General features: G+C 43.6%; 1 protein-coding gene across 1 annotated transcript; it reads left to right on the top strand.

Moving 5' to 3' along the window:
* The first annotated feature begins 1,658 nt into the window (after positions 1 to 1,658).
* Positions 1,659 to 9,340, top strand: MAT2A (methionine adenosyltransferase 2A). The gene is made up of 9 exons (XM_048512903.1): positions 1,659 to 1,860; positions 4,197 to 4,274; positions 4,382 to 4,504; positions 4,589 to 4,701; positions 4,785 to 4,928; positions 5,344 to 5,562; positions 5,795 to 5,977; positions 6,672 to 6,805; positions 7,869 to 9,340. The coding sequence occupies exons 1-9, from the start codon at positions 1,782 to 1,784 to the stop codon at positions 7,969 to 7,971; spliced, it is 1,176 nt and encodes a 391-aa protein (XP_048368860.1). The 5' UTR covers positions 1,659 to 1,781; the 3' UTR covers positions 7,972 to 9,340.
* The last annotated feature ends 1,992 nt before the right edge of the window (positions 9,341 to 11,332 follow it).

Genomic DNA, 11,332 nt, shown 5'->3' with positions numbered 1-11,332 from the left:
ATAAATCATGGAGATGAGCTTGTTTTTAATATATACTTTAAAATTAAATTGAGTTATTGAGTTTTTGCTAAAGCTGTACAGTTTGGTCAACAATTTGGTGATATGTATATGTGTGTGCATATGTACATACGTACGTACCTATATGAAAAGAGATAGGAGATGGATAATCTAAAATGTGGGAATTGGTAGGAATGTAAGACACAAACTCTGATTCTCAACTTGATGATTATTTCTTATACTCCTAAAAGAAAACAAGGAGTTGTATAATTATGATAACAGTGATTGGTTTACAAGGCCTGATTCAGATCCCAACTCTCCCATGAAGCTCACTTGGAACCTTGGGCCAATTGCTTTTTAACTTGGGTCTCTGAAATGTTATATACTTAGACCACATGGTTACACCCTGTCTTCAAGGAGTGGCAGTGGTTCCTTATCTAGATGGCCCCACAGTTTCCACTGCTAGCAAAAATGTGCCTTTTAATTTTATTACAAATTCTAACTTTGGAAAACTGTGAACCTGAGAAGGGGAGATTATGGAATTAATGAGCTCCTCCGGAGAAAATGGCTCACGCTCCATCTCCAAGTCTCCATGAATGTCCAGGCCGGAACTTGCAATGTTACACACTAAGAGATGAAGCAGGAACAGTACTGTATATTGTAAATACCATAATATGTTGTGCATCCTGACCATCTGTGCACATTCAAAAGCGAGTCCCATTGCATTCAATGGGTTTACACCCAAGCACTGCAGTGGTGCAACCTGATCCCATGTGTACTTAGAAGCTTGCTCCCAAATAACTAGGCACTGGAATTCCCACAGTGGGACTTACTCTCAGGCACATACAAAGAATTGCAGGTTTACAGCATGCTCCACATACTGTCAATTTGAGGAGGACAGTGAGGTATGGCTGGTGTGTGTTGAGCAGTGTTGTGCTTGATGCTAAGGCCCCCATGTTTCAGTACAGCTATCTGAATTTTTAAAAAACCCGCACTAATGAATTTGAATTCTCAATTTGTGAATGAACCTTGGGTGATTCCAAAAGGAAATAGAAACTGAACCAAAATGGCCGTCGTCACGGAGGACCACACAGTTGTTCCCTCCTCCACGTTAGGATACAGAAGGCAAGCTTTCAGGAGGTTTCAGGAGTTACCCTTACAGCCCGAATTTAGGCATGTCTTGTTAGAAACAAGCCCTGTTTACTTCTGTGCGATTTACTTCCAAGGAAGCGAAACTGCGAGGAAACACAGACCGATTTATACAAGCGGCGCCTTTCCTGTCACGCAAGGCGGGAAAATTGTAAGCGGCGCTGCGACTCCCGCAGGCGACAACGACTGAGGAGATTAGAGGCAGCCAGACACACAGGGGCGGAGGGAGCGGAGATAGTCGTATATACATATTTTGCCTTGGCCACAACAGGTAATAATTATTTATAGGAGTTGCTCTCGTAGTCCTTAATTTAATGGGGGGGGAGGGGGAATTCATTTGCAATTATCCTTTCCAAGCGGTACGTTAGATGCCGAGATAGCGTTCGCTCACCGTTCCCGGCCTCGCCCTAGATTATAGTTGGAGGATAAGGGGCGGGGCCTTATGGAAGATGGGCGGGGCCTGGTCCTATAAATACCCTCGTTGAGGGCCGCCGCGTTCATTCCTTTGAGGCGCCAGCTGTTGGGAGAAGGGTCGACGAGCGGTGGTCGTCTCCACACCTGGTTGCCTCTCGAGTGATTCTCTGTTGTGTCTGTTTTTGCAACTTCTCCCCTTTTTTTAGTTTCCCGATATCGCCATGAACGGCTATCGCGACAGCAGAATCGAGGAGGGCACCTTCCTTTTCACCTCAGAATCAGTGGGGGAGGGGCACCCAGGTGAGTGAAAGGGGAAATCAAGCGGGGGAGGGGCATGCCCGGACTGACCGAGTCGATCGGGGGGGGAGGAGGAAGGGGGGGCTGCGGCGTCGGCGGTCATCTGAGGCTTCTCGCGGGCGGGCGGACGAACCGACGAAGAAGCTGTGGGGGAGGGCCTCCAATCCCACGGATCCGACTGAGTCGCGCTGGATTATGGGGCGAACCGGGTTGGGGGTGGGGAGGCGTTCTGTCCCCCACTTTGTGTAATCATGGGAATGGGCAAAAGGATAAAAAAAGATGACGAAACCGGCTTCTTGTACGGGCGCGCGCTCCCGCCGACTCGCGTGCTGGCGGGGACGTGCCCCCGCATTGCAGACGACTCTGGCGCTGACCACGTGGTGTCCGCATGGAGCCCTCTCAGGAAAGATGATGGGGACGAGAGGGGAAAGCAGAAAAGCTTGGAGGCATCCATTTTAAAAAGTCTTTTACATGTTGGGGAAAGAGAAGAACGGGGTTTCCTTGTTAAGCATTTTTTTAAAGAAAGAAAGAAACTGAACAGGATGGGTCCCGTTCCGGAATTATTTAAGGAGAGGCAGGTCATACCTAGCGTCTAAATTGGTTTGTTTTTCTCAAAATCAGTAGTGGGGCAGGGGAGAAGAGGCTAAAAACCTTCGCAAAAATGCTTGGTTTGGTTTGTCTCAAATGGGAGTAGTGGTTGATATGTCGACATGCTTGAGAAGGACTTGCTTTGTGTCCTCCTTCATGGCGGCTGGGTAGTCTGCCAGTGCTGAGTAGTGGCAGAGGGTGGGATGGTATGTATGATTTTGTATATGGGGAGATCTTTTCTAGATTAGACCTGTAGAGGTGACCTGTATGCCAACAAGGAATTTTTGATTCAGGAGAAAATGAAACAGCAGCAAGCCGCCTTTTTCTGGAAAATCCATAGCAATTGCAGCAAAAAGACACGTGGGCTAATTAAGCCATGTGGCATCTCAGGGCACCTTTGCTTTATGGAGGAAATATAAAGACCTGCACAAGAAAACCTAGGCAAATTCCAGTGGTTTTATTCTGTCTTTCATGTTACACCTGCATCAATAATACATTCTTCTGACCTTGACAATGTGTCCAACAGTCATTCTTTTTATGTGATAAATGTTGATTCCCCCGAAGTCCACATTCTTGTGTCACTATCATAGGCAGATTTTTATAATGCTTTTCTGCTCTGCCAATGAGTCATTTATATTGGGGAAGAAGGGTTAGGCTTTGGTCTATGATACTAAATTGTGATAGTACTCACAGTTGGAGCTGAAATATAATAAGCATTCCTGTTAAGGTTTTGCTGGAGAAATACTGGGAGGAAGATGTACTTTCCTTTGGTAAGCTGGACCTTCCTTGGTGGATGTTAGGATGCTAGATCTTTGCTGTTGTGTTCTGGAGACTGCCTGTTCACAAGTGCTCTGAAAGGTCTGTTACAGACTTCTTTCTGCCTTTAGTCAAGCTGATCTTGCTCATGCTACAATTAGTGCTTCATCAGGATCACAGAGCATACCACCAGTGGAACATCTTGGCCATAGAAGCAGGGGACTTAAACATTGGGAAGGGACGGGGAGAGAAGAAGAAAAAAATTGTAATTATTTTGTAAGCCATTGGAAGAGTTTTATGATCAGAAAACAGGTTAAAAATCAAGTAGTCTCTAGATGATACCAGCTTTAACTGTAGTATTTTAAGATGTGGATTTTCATTAGGTAGGATTGGGTGAAACACCTACACAAAGTGCTTTTCTTCTGCTTAAAGCTAGTCACTGTGCACACAATACTTGAAAATTTGGATGTGACTTTGGGGTCATCACTCTTGGGGGGTCCCATGAAGATATCAAAGTAAAAGACTAAATGTATGTATTTAAGTCCTAATTGGATGTGGAATCTTGACAACATGAGGTCTGAATAGAATTAGGGATGGCTGAAGAATATAAATGCAAGACTTAATTACTTCTGCTGAACCTTGATGAGGTGAATAGTTGGGTATTCCTGCAATTCAGCGGATAATGGCTATTTTGATTCTAGTGTTCTTGAAGTAAAAGAATAAAGGTTGTCTGTGAGGGGTGACTTCAGTTAACTTAAACTCCTATTTTGGCATTAGACAGGCACCTGGATATATGATTTAGTACTATGCAAGTTGATTTAAATTTTAATAGCTATTCATCTTGGGAATAGCCAGTAAATGGCTAGATTGAATTTTCCCATTGCTTGTCATTACTTTTTCTAAATGAATAATAGGGTTGGTAGTTTACTGAACTTTTAAGCTTTGGAGTAGTAGCAATCAGATTTTGGCAAATAATGTGGACTTTCTGTTTACAGATAAGATTTGTGACCAGATTAGTGATGCTGTCCTTGATGCACACCTTAGACAAGATCCAGATGCCAAAGTAGCATGTGGTGAGTCAACTCTTTCATTAAAGGAAGAAACAGCACCTGTGGGGGTGCGGCTAGTTAGAGTAGCAGTCTTTTTCTTGAAATTCACCTGGTACAATTTTCTTTTGTAGAAGCAGTTGCTAAGACTGGAATGATTCTCCTGGCTGGGGAAATAACATCTAGAGCTGCAGTTGACTATCAGAAAATTGTTCGTGAAACAATCAAGCATATTGGGTATGATGATTCCTCAAAAGGTAGGTGGTCTGGATGTGTGGCTTTTTCTAGCTCCGAATGGGAAACTTTTGGCTGTTGATACTTTATTGCTTTTGTGTGTCTAGGTTTTGACTATAAGACGTGCAATGTATTGGTGGCTCTGGAGCAGCAGTCCCCTGATATAGCTCAGGGAGTTCACCTTGATAGAAATGAAGAAGACATTGGGGCTGGAGATCAGGTTGGTGTTCCTAGACTACATGGGACACAGTAACATTTCAAAGGCAGTCTTGGAAATTGAAGTTCCACATCTTTTTGTTACAGGGCTTGATGTTTGGTTATGCTACTGATGAGACTGAAGAATGCATGCCATTGACGCTTGTTATGGCACACAAACTGAATGCTAAGCTGGCAGAGCTTCGTCGTAATGGTACTTTGCCTTGGCTGCGACCAGATTCGAAAACTCAAGTAAGTGGCTTGTTGGTGCAGCTCTATTCTGAGAGGAATGTGAATGAAAGAAGTAGATGACAATTTTGGATTCATATCTCACCTTTCTTTCCTTGAGAATCCAGTTAAGGAGACTCAAGGTGGCTTACAAACTGCTTTCCCTTCTTCTCCCCACAACAGACACCTTGTGAGGCAGGTGGGGCTGAGATAGTCCCGAAGAACTGACTAGCTCAAAAAGCCAGCCTACATATGTAGATGCTGCAGAGCAGCAAGAAAACTCCATGGGACTGCTTCATATAGTTACAGTTATAGAACATTTCTTTGTTAGAAGAAACCTGATAGTTCGACCTTTCATTTTAACAGTTTGGCAGTAGAATCTTTTATGACGAACATGTGAAATGACACAAAATGCTATTTTTCATCTGTTTTGTTTCAGGTGACTGTGCTGTACAGGCAAGACCGAGGTGCTGTCATCCCCATTAGAGTCCATACGATTGTTATTTCTGTTCAACATGATGATAAGATTTGTCTGGATGAAATGCGAGATGCCCTGAAAGAGAAAGTGGTCAAAGCTGTTGTGCCTTCAAAATATCTGGATGATAGTACAATCTATCACCTGCAGCCTAGTGGTCGTTTTGTAATTGGTGGACCCCAGGTATGAGGTGTGGGGCTGGCTTCTTGTCAGTTGCCTACTCATCGCAAATGTGGTAGCTTTTTGGGAGGCCACAGATGTTAACTTAAATAGTTCCATTTATGTATATCAAATTGGTATAATTGAAATTGACAGGTTAAGTACCCAGGATTTTAAAGAGAAAAAAGGCATGTGAAATATAGCTGTTCTTTACTACCATTTGCTCCATCAGTTAATAAACTATTGTTAATTGCAGGGTGATGCTGGCTTGACTGGCAGGAAGATAATTGTTGACACCTATGGTGGCTGGGGAGCTCATGGAGGTGGTGCTTTCTCTGGTAAAGACTACACAAAGGTTGACCGTTCAGCTTCTTATGCCGCTCGCTGGGTAGCAAAATCCCTTGTAAAGTCTGGTCTCTGTCGGAGAGTACTTGTCCAGGTAAGTTCAACCTGCCATTCCTGTCCTAAAAGATTGAGCAGGGGGAAATGGGGATCCAGTTAAATTGCAGTTGGCTAATAGTCCTCTGTAAACCTTCAGGCTTATGGTAGACCAGGCAGGTAAACTTATGGTAGATCAGGCAGGTAAACTTCAAGACAATAGTTCAGGAAGCAGGTGCACAGATAGAGAGATGTCTGAACAAGGCACTGTGATGTGTTCATAATGCATAATTCTAAATTGATAATTTGTTCTAGAAGAACTTTCAGATGAGTAAAAATATGGCACTCAGGTCCCAAATCCTGCATCAGATTCTTATAGTGAGAATATATGGCATATTGGTCTGTTTAGCACCAGTGATGCTGCTGATGTGCAAAACAGAGTAACCAGTTCCAGTCTCTCCTTTTTAACAGTTAGATGGGATATGGGGACAGATCAGAGTGTTGCAGCGCTAGAAAAACTACTAATTGAGTAACCTAGGTTATACGGTAGGCCCGTGGTGGCAGGGGCTGATGGGAATTGTAGTCCACAACATCTGGAGTGCCAAAGGTTCGCCACCACCACGGCGGTAGGCTGAGGGTCAAATGCAGTCACACAGGCGTGCCTGGAGGGAGGGGAACTGGTGGTCTTGCAGGATGTTTGAAGTTTCTGCATGCTTTAATCCTTACGGTTTATATTAATTTAATTTTGTTTCCAGGTTTCCTATGCCATTGGTGTGGCCGATCCATTATCGGTGTCCATTTTCCATTATGGCACCTCCCAAAAGAGTGAGCATGAACTACTAGAAGTTGTGAAGAAGAACTTTGACCTCCGCCCAGGGGTCATTGTCAGGTAAAAAAACCAGTGAAGAATAAGCATGCACATCTGTACAGATAAATACAGACAAGGTAATAAGGATGGGGATAGGCTGCAAATGTAAGCCCAAATTTATGACACAGCCAGTAGTCAAAACTGCCTTGAATATACATAGATTTTGACAGCACTCTCCACTATGCGACCCTCCCCACCCCCCACAAATCTACTGCAAGGTAGCAGAACCGAGCAGTTAATGAAGAACTGTTCTTCTCATGTAGTGATAAAGAAAATGGCAGGATTCTGCATTTGAAGTCAGGTCACCTGGACCTACTGCAGGGCATCTGGAAGTCTACCTGTAGAGAGATAATTGTTCAGTATGAAAAGCAAGCACAGGGTCAGTGCTGACTCATGGGGTGATGTCACATACATGATAAAAATAAGGGAGCACTACTGTCAGAAGACCTTTTAAGAGTATTTTGAGGACTGGGTGGTAGTCTCTAAGGCTTTCAGGTTGGTACTGATTGCCTTAAGAGTTAAGGCAACTTGTGTATCAAGGCTGTCTTCTGGATAAATGGTAAGCTTTAAGATAGCCTTGTTAGGGTCATTGATGCCCAAGACTTGAGAGCTTTGGTATCTGTTACTAACTGCAGCCCCAATCGTGACTCCATTGCAATTCCTGCATTGGAGCTCTTCAAACACTTATGTTGCTGCCTCTGTCCTTAAGAATGTGCTCTGGAAGCATCATGTTGGAAGTGGGCAGGCCTGGTTAGAAAAAGCTGGTGATTCAGATAGTGTCACCTCCATTGGAGAACCATGTGGTGATCTGCGGTTGGATGTAGCGGCTGCTAAAGGCTGGTAAGTATTACATAATGCCAGTTGAGCCCAGGGGCTTAGTGCTTCAGGACATACTTTACGTTGGTGCCTGAATTTCCCAAAATGGGAGTAGATGAGTTGATCTGAATTGTATAAGGCAGCCATTGATCCATTTGGGGCCTGCATCATTGAGCATCCCTGCTGACAAGTTGATCCTTCAGGTGTAGCTGCTTTTTGCTTTGTTTGGTGAATGCCCTGTATTGAGTTACGGACTTGTATATTCCAGGGATCTGGATCTGAAGAAGCCCATTTATCAGAAGACTGCAGCCTATGGCCACTTTGGTAGGGACAGCTTCCCATGGGAAGTTCCCAAAAAACTTAAATACTGAATATGTTGTGCTTCTTTCCCCAGACCTGTTGGTGTAATTACAGAGAAACTTTCAGGCTCTGTGGGAAAGAGCACCCCTTCCCTAAACTGGTCCTGTCCTTCTTTGCTCTTAACGTGGTGCACACTATCAATTGCCAGGCATATTAATTTCTATTGGGACCACAAATTGCACTGTGCTTTTTCCTCTTCCTTGCCATACAAGTAGAGCCAGTTGAACATGGGAGCTGCCTAAATGTATTGTAGAGAGGAACAGGCTGTAATCAACAGTGCTTCGATCCAATCTCTGTATTCTCCAAAGCCTAACAGTACTCCTTTCCTTGAAACGGTGAAAAAAGAAATTTCCCTTGTAACGCACACACAGTCTGTGGTTCCACATACTCTGTCCAAATACATAGACCAGTATAATGCAATGACTTGGCTCCACTGAGAATGTAAAATTCACTTTCCTCTGACTTAGTTCTCATGTGAGCCATCTTACCAGAGAGCCTTGCATGCAGCACAAGTTCCATATGGAGAGCCAGTCTGGTGTGGTTTTTATATGGAGACAATTTGACAAGCGACGGTATTCTCGTAAATCCAGTCAGCACCATATTTTAATCATTTCCTACTCTGTCTTCTTGGAGGATGTACGTAATAAGGTTTTAAAGAGATCCTATGCATGGTTTTAGCACTAGCCAAACCTCACCAACTTCTATCAAAACAGGCACTTGACCAACCTTGTGATGTATTACAGAGAAACCACAGGGATGTATCCAAGGTCTGTAGGCTGCACACTTTGGCACCTGGAATTATTTTTCTTCAGAAAAGCCAAGGAATCCATGTTGCACAAAACTCCCAGCATTTAAGTTTTCAGAGTCAGGTCCAAATTGCATTCTGAAGTTAACTGGCGTTGCTACAGAGAAACCAGCTTCCTTCAGAACACAAGTGCATTTGGAATGGAAACGGGGAGAAACCCTACATACTTGAAATTTTTTTATAATTGCTTATTTATTGTGTTTGGGACAGGGTGTGAGTACAGAGAAGCCCTTGTCTCAAATGGCAGCTTTTAAACTTCTTTTTGACACCACAAATTCCTTGAGTTTCCAGTATTCCCTGCTAGGCCAAGGTGTCCTACAGAAAAGCCTTGGGTCACAACCTACAGGGGGTCTGGCTTGTGTAAAACAGGAGGGCAGTGCTGAGGTGGCTGTCCTTGGGAAGGGCGAACTTGGCTGGTGTTGTACAGAGAAGCTAGCTTGTTTACCTGCCCCTCCCATGGCCAGTGTCCTAAGCAGGAAGTGCCTTTGCGATCCAATTCTGGGTGTTTATTACGTATGTCTGGTTCATGAAAAATTCCAAGTTGATTGAAGATCTCAATAAAGTGATAGGTTCTATCTCTGTTTTGTCTGTGTATTCTATGGCCTGTAAGAGTCAGAAAAATGGCCACAGGTTTAAACAAAGGTATGTGTGGGAGTCCTAGAGCACCGGTAAGACTGTCTTTCTCTAGCTGCTGCATATACAGGAAAGAGCAGAGCATTTTGGGAGGTACTTTCTGGCTGTGCAGAATTTGACTTCTTGAAAACAGGCTGCCATATTCAGTAGAGAAAATATGCCTAAAAGGAATTAGGGATTTATGGATATTCCTGCGCTTTGCAGTTTCTTTTATAAAGAGAACAGCCTTGCAGGTGGGAGAAGGTACAGTGAGGATTGCAGCTGGATTTAGTTCACTGAGCTCATCAAGCAGCCAGAAGCTGTGTTGTACAAATGTTTTCATTGTATTTGAGTCTGCCTTCATACAGGAACCATGAAACGTCAGGTATCTTGTCATATTATTGCAGAAGATTCTAAGTTTGCCTACTGAAGAATGCTTATACAGTTTGGAGGATTGATGCATACCTCATGACAAACATCAAGGGGCCCTGATTCCATTTGTCAGAAACTGAGTGTATACCTTACAATGCAGTACAGCAAAGTACTCTGGCAGAATATTGACAATTAAAAGCAGGATGTTTTTCCAGGGAGCCTTATGTGTCAAAAGTAATCTCACAGAGCTGTCCCTTAAGCTAGGCTTCCTTTGAAGACTGCTGGAAGTTGCATGTGTGTGTGCATGCTGCGATGACAAAATTCCATGGGGCCTGCTTGGCATGGTGGTACTTGGCAATACATTTTGAGGTCCTTTTTTGAGGGGGAAGTTACTTTGGCCCAGTCTGTGTTTTCCTTATTTGCTGTTGGGGAAGAAACCATGTCCGCTGCCTGAATTTGATGGAGAACGGTTGAAATAATGAGGAAAGTGCACACAACAGTTCGTACACATACACACTCATGTGAATGGTAACTTGTGGTTTGTTTCCAGATTGTTAGGCTATGTGAGATGCAGCCTTCAGGGTTCCTTTGATTGGGAGTAATCAGTAGTTTTTTGTATTCTTGCTTCTGCCAAGGACAACTAAAAAATGTCTGGACCAAGTTCTGCAGCTCTTCAGGTGAAGCAGAGCCAACATTACAAGATACCTTTCTTACGACTCATTTGTCCCTTACATGCATCTCAGGTGGAACAGATTTCTGAAGCCCCCCTTTTTGGAGGCAGGTGCAAACTGAGCCTGACACGGATTGCCGGGCCCAGCCTCTTGTCCTAGTGAGCTGCAGCCTGTATAATGAACCCCCTTCCTAAAGCTTTTAAGCGGATTTCACAGAATCTGTCTGTGTCTTAATGGGCCAACTATATTTAAAATACTTTCTCTGGTTTTCAGGCAGTTGGCCTAGTTTGGACCTTTCATTACTATTGCTGCTCTGATTTGGTGTAATTCCATGTTGTTAGGAGCCTAACTCGGTCCCTTGTCCTATTTAACTTGTGTGGTTCGTGAGCCTGATTCAGCCATTTGAACAAATAAGGATCAGCAATAATCTTCCTGGGATTAATTGAAAGTGCCAGTAGCTCAGTTGTATTCTTTAAATTGGAGCCATGTGTTAATAGAATGGTCTGGAACAGCTCCTTCATTCCTCCTCCACCTCTGGGCCCACCACTGAACTCAGTTCACATAATGGTGCAAAAAGTATGACAGTATTAAAACTTGCTTGCCCCTTGTCTCCTTTACAAAACAGGTAAGGCTTCAATCTGAAACAGCTCAGTTCATTAAAATTCATTTGGATTGTAGCGTGAGGCAACAATGCTATGTACACTAACATTGAGACCATTGTGGCACAAATAAGATAATTGAATATCTGCTCAGTTCAAAAATAGCATGATTTTCCTTGGAAAAAGCTTCACTTTCAAGTTCTGCAAATAATGCAGCAAAGCTGTGTCCACTGACAGCAAGTGATTGAGAAGACAGGTGTCCTAAAATAGGCTGTTTTTTTCTGACCTAGGAAAGGTTGCCATATTGTCATTG

The sequence above is a fragment of the Sphaerodactylus townsendi genome, linkage group LG12 (genome assembly GCF_021028975.2).
Source record: "Sphaerodactylus townsendi isolate TG3544 linkage group LG12, MPM_Stown_v2.3, whole genome shotgun sequence".
Taxonomy (NCBI): domain Eukaryota; kingdom Metazoa; phylum Chordata; class Lepidosauria; order Squamata; family Sphaerodactylidae; genus Sphaerodactylus; species Sphaerodactylus townsendi.
This window is presented reverse-complemented; position numbering and strand designations above follow the sequence as displayed.

Coding starts and splice junctions, on each gene's coding strand:
- MAT2A (XM_048512903.1), top strand. CDS start 1,782: ATGAACGGCTATCGCGACAGCAGAATCGAGGAGGGCACCTTCCTTTTC. Junction 4,505..4,588: donor GTATGATGATTCCTCAAAAG/GTAGGTGGTCTG, acceptor TTGTGTGTCTAG/GTTTTGACTATAAGACGTGC. Junction 4,702..4,784: donor ACATTGGGGCTGGAGATCAG/GTTGGTGTTCCT, acceptor TTTTTGTTACAG/GGCTTGATGTTTGGTTATGC.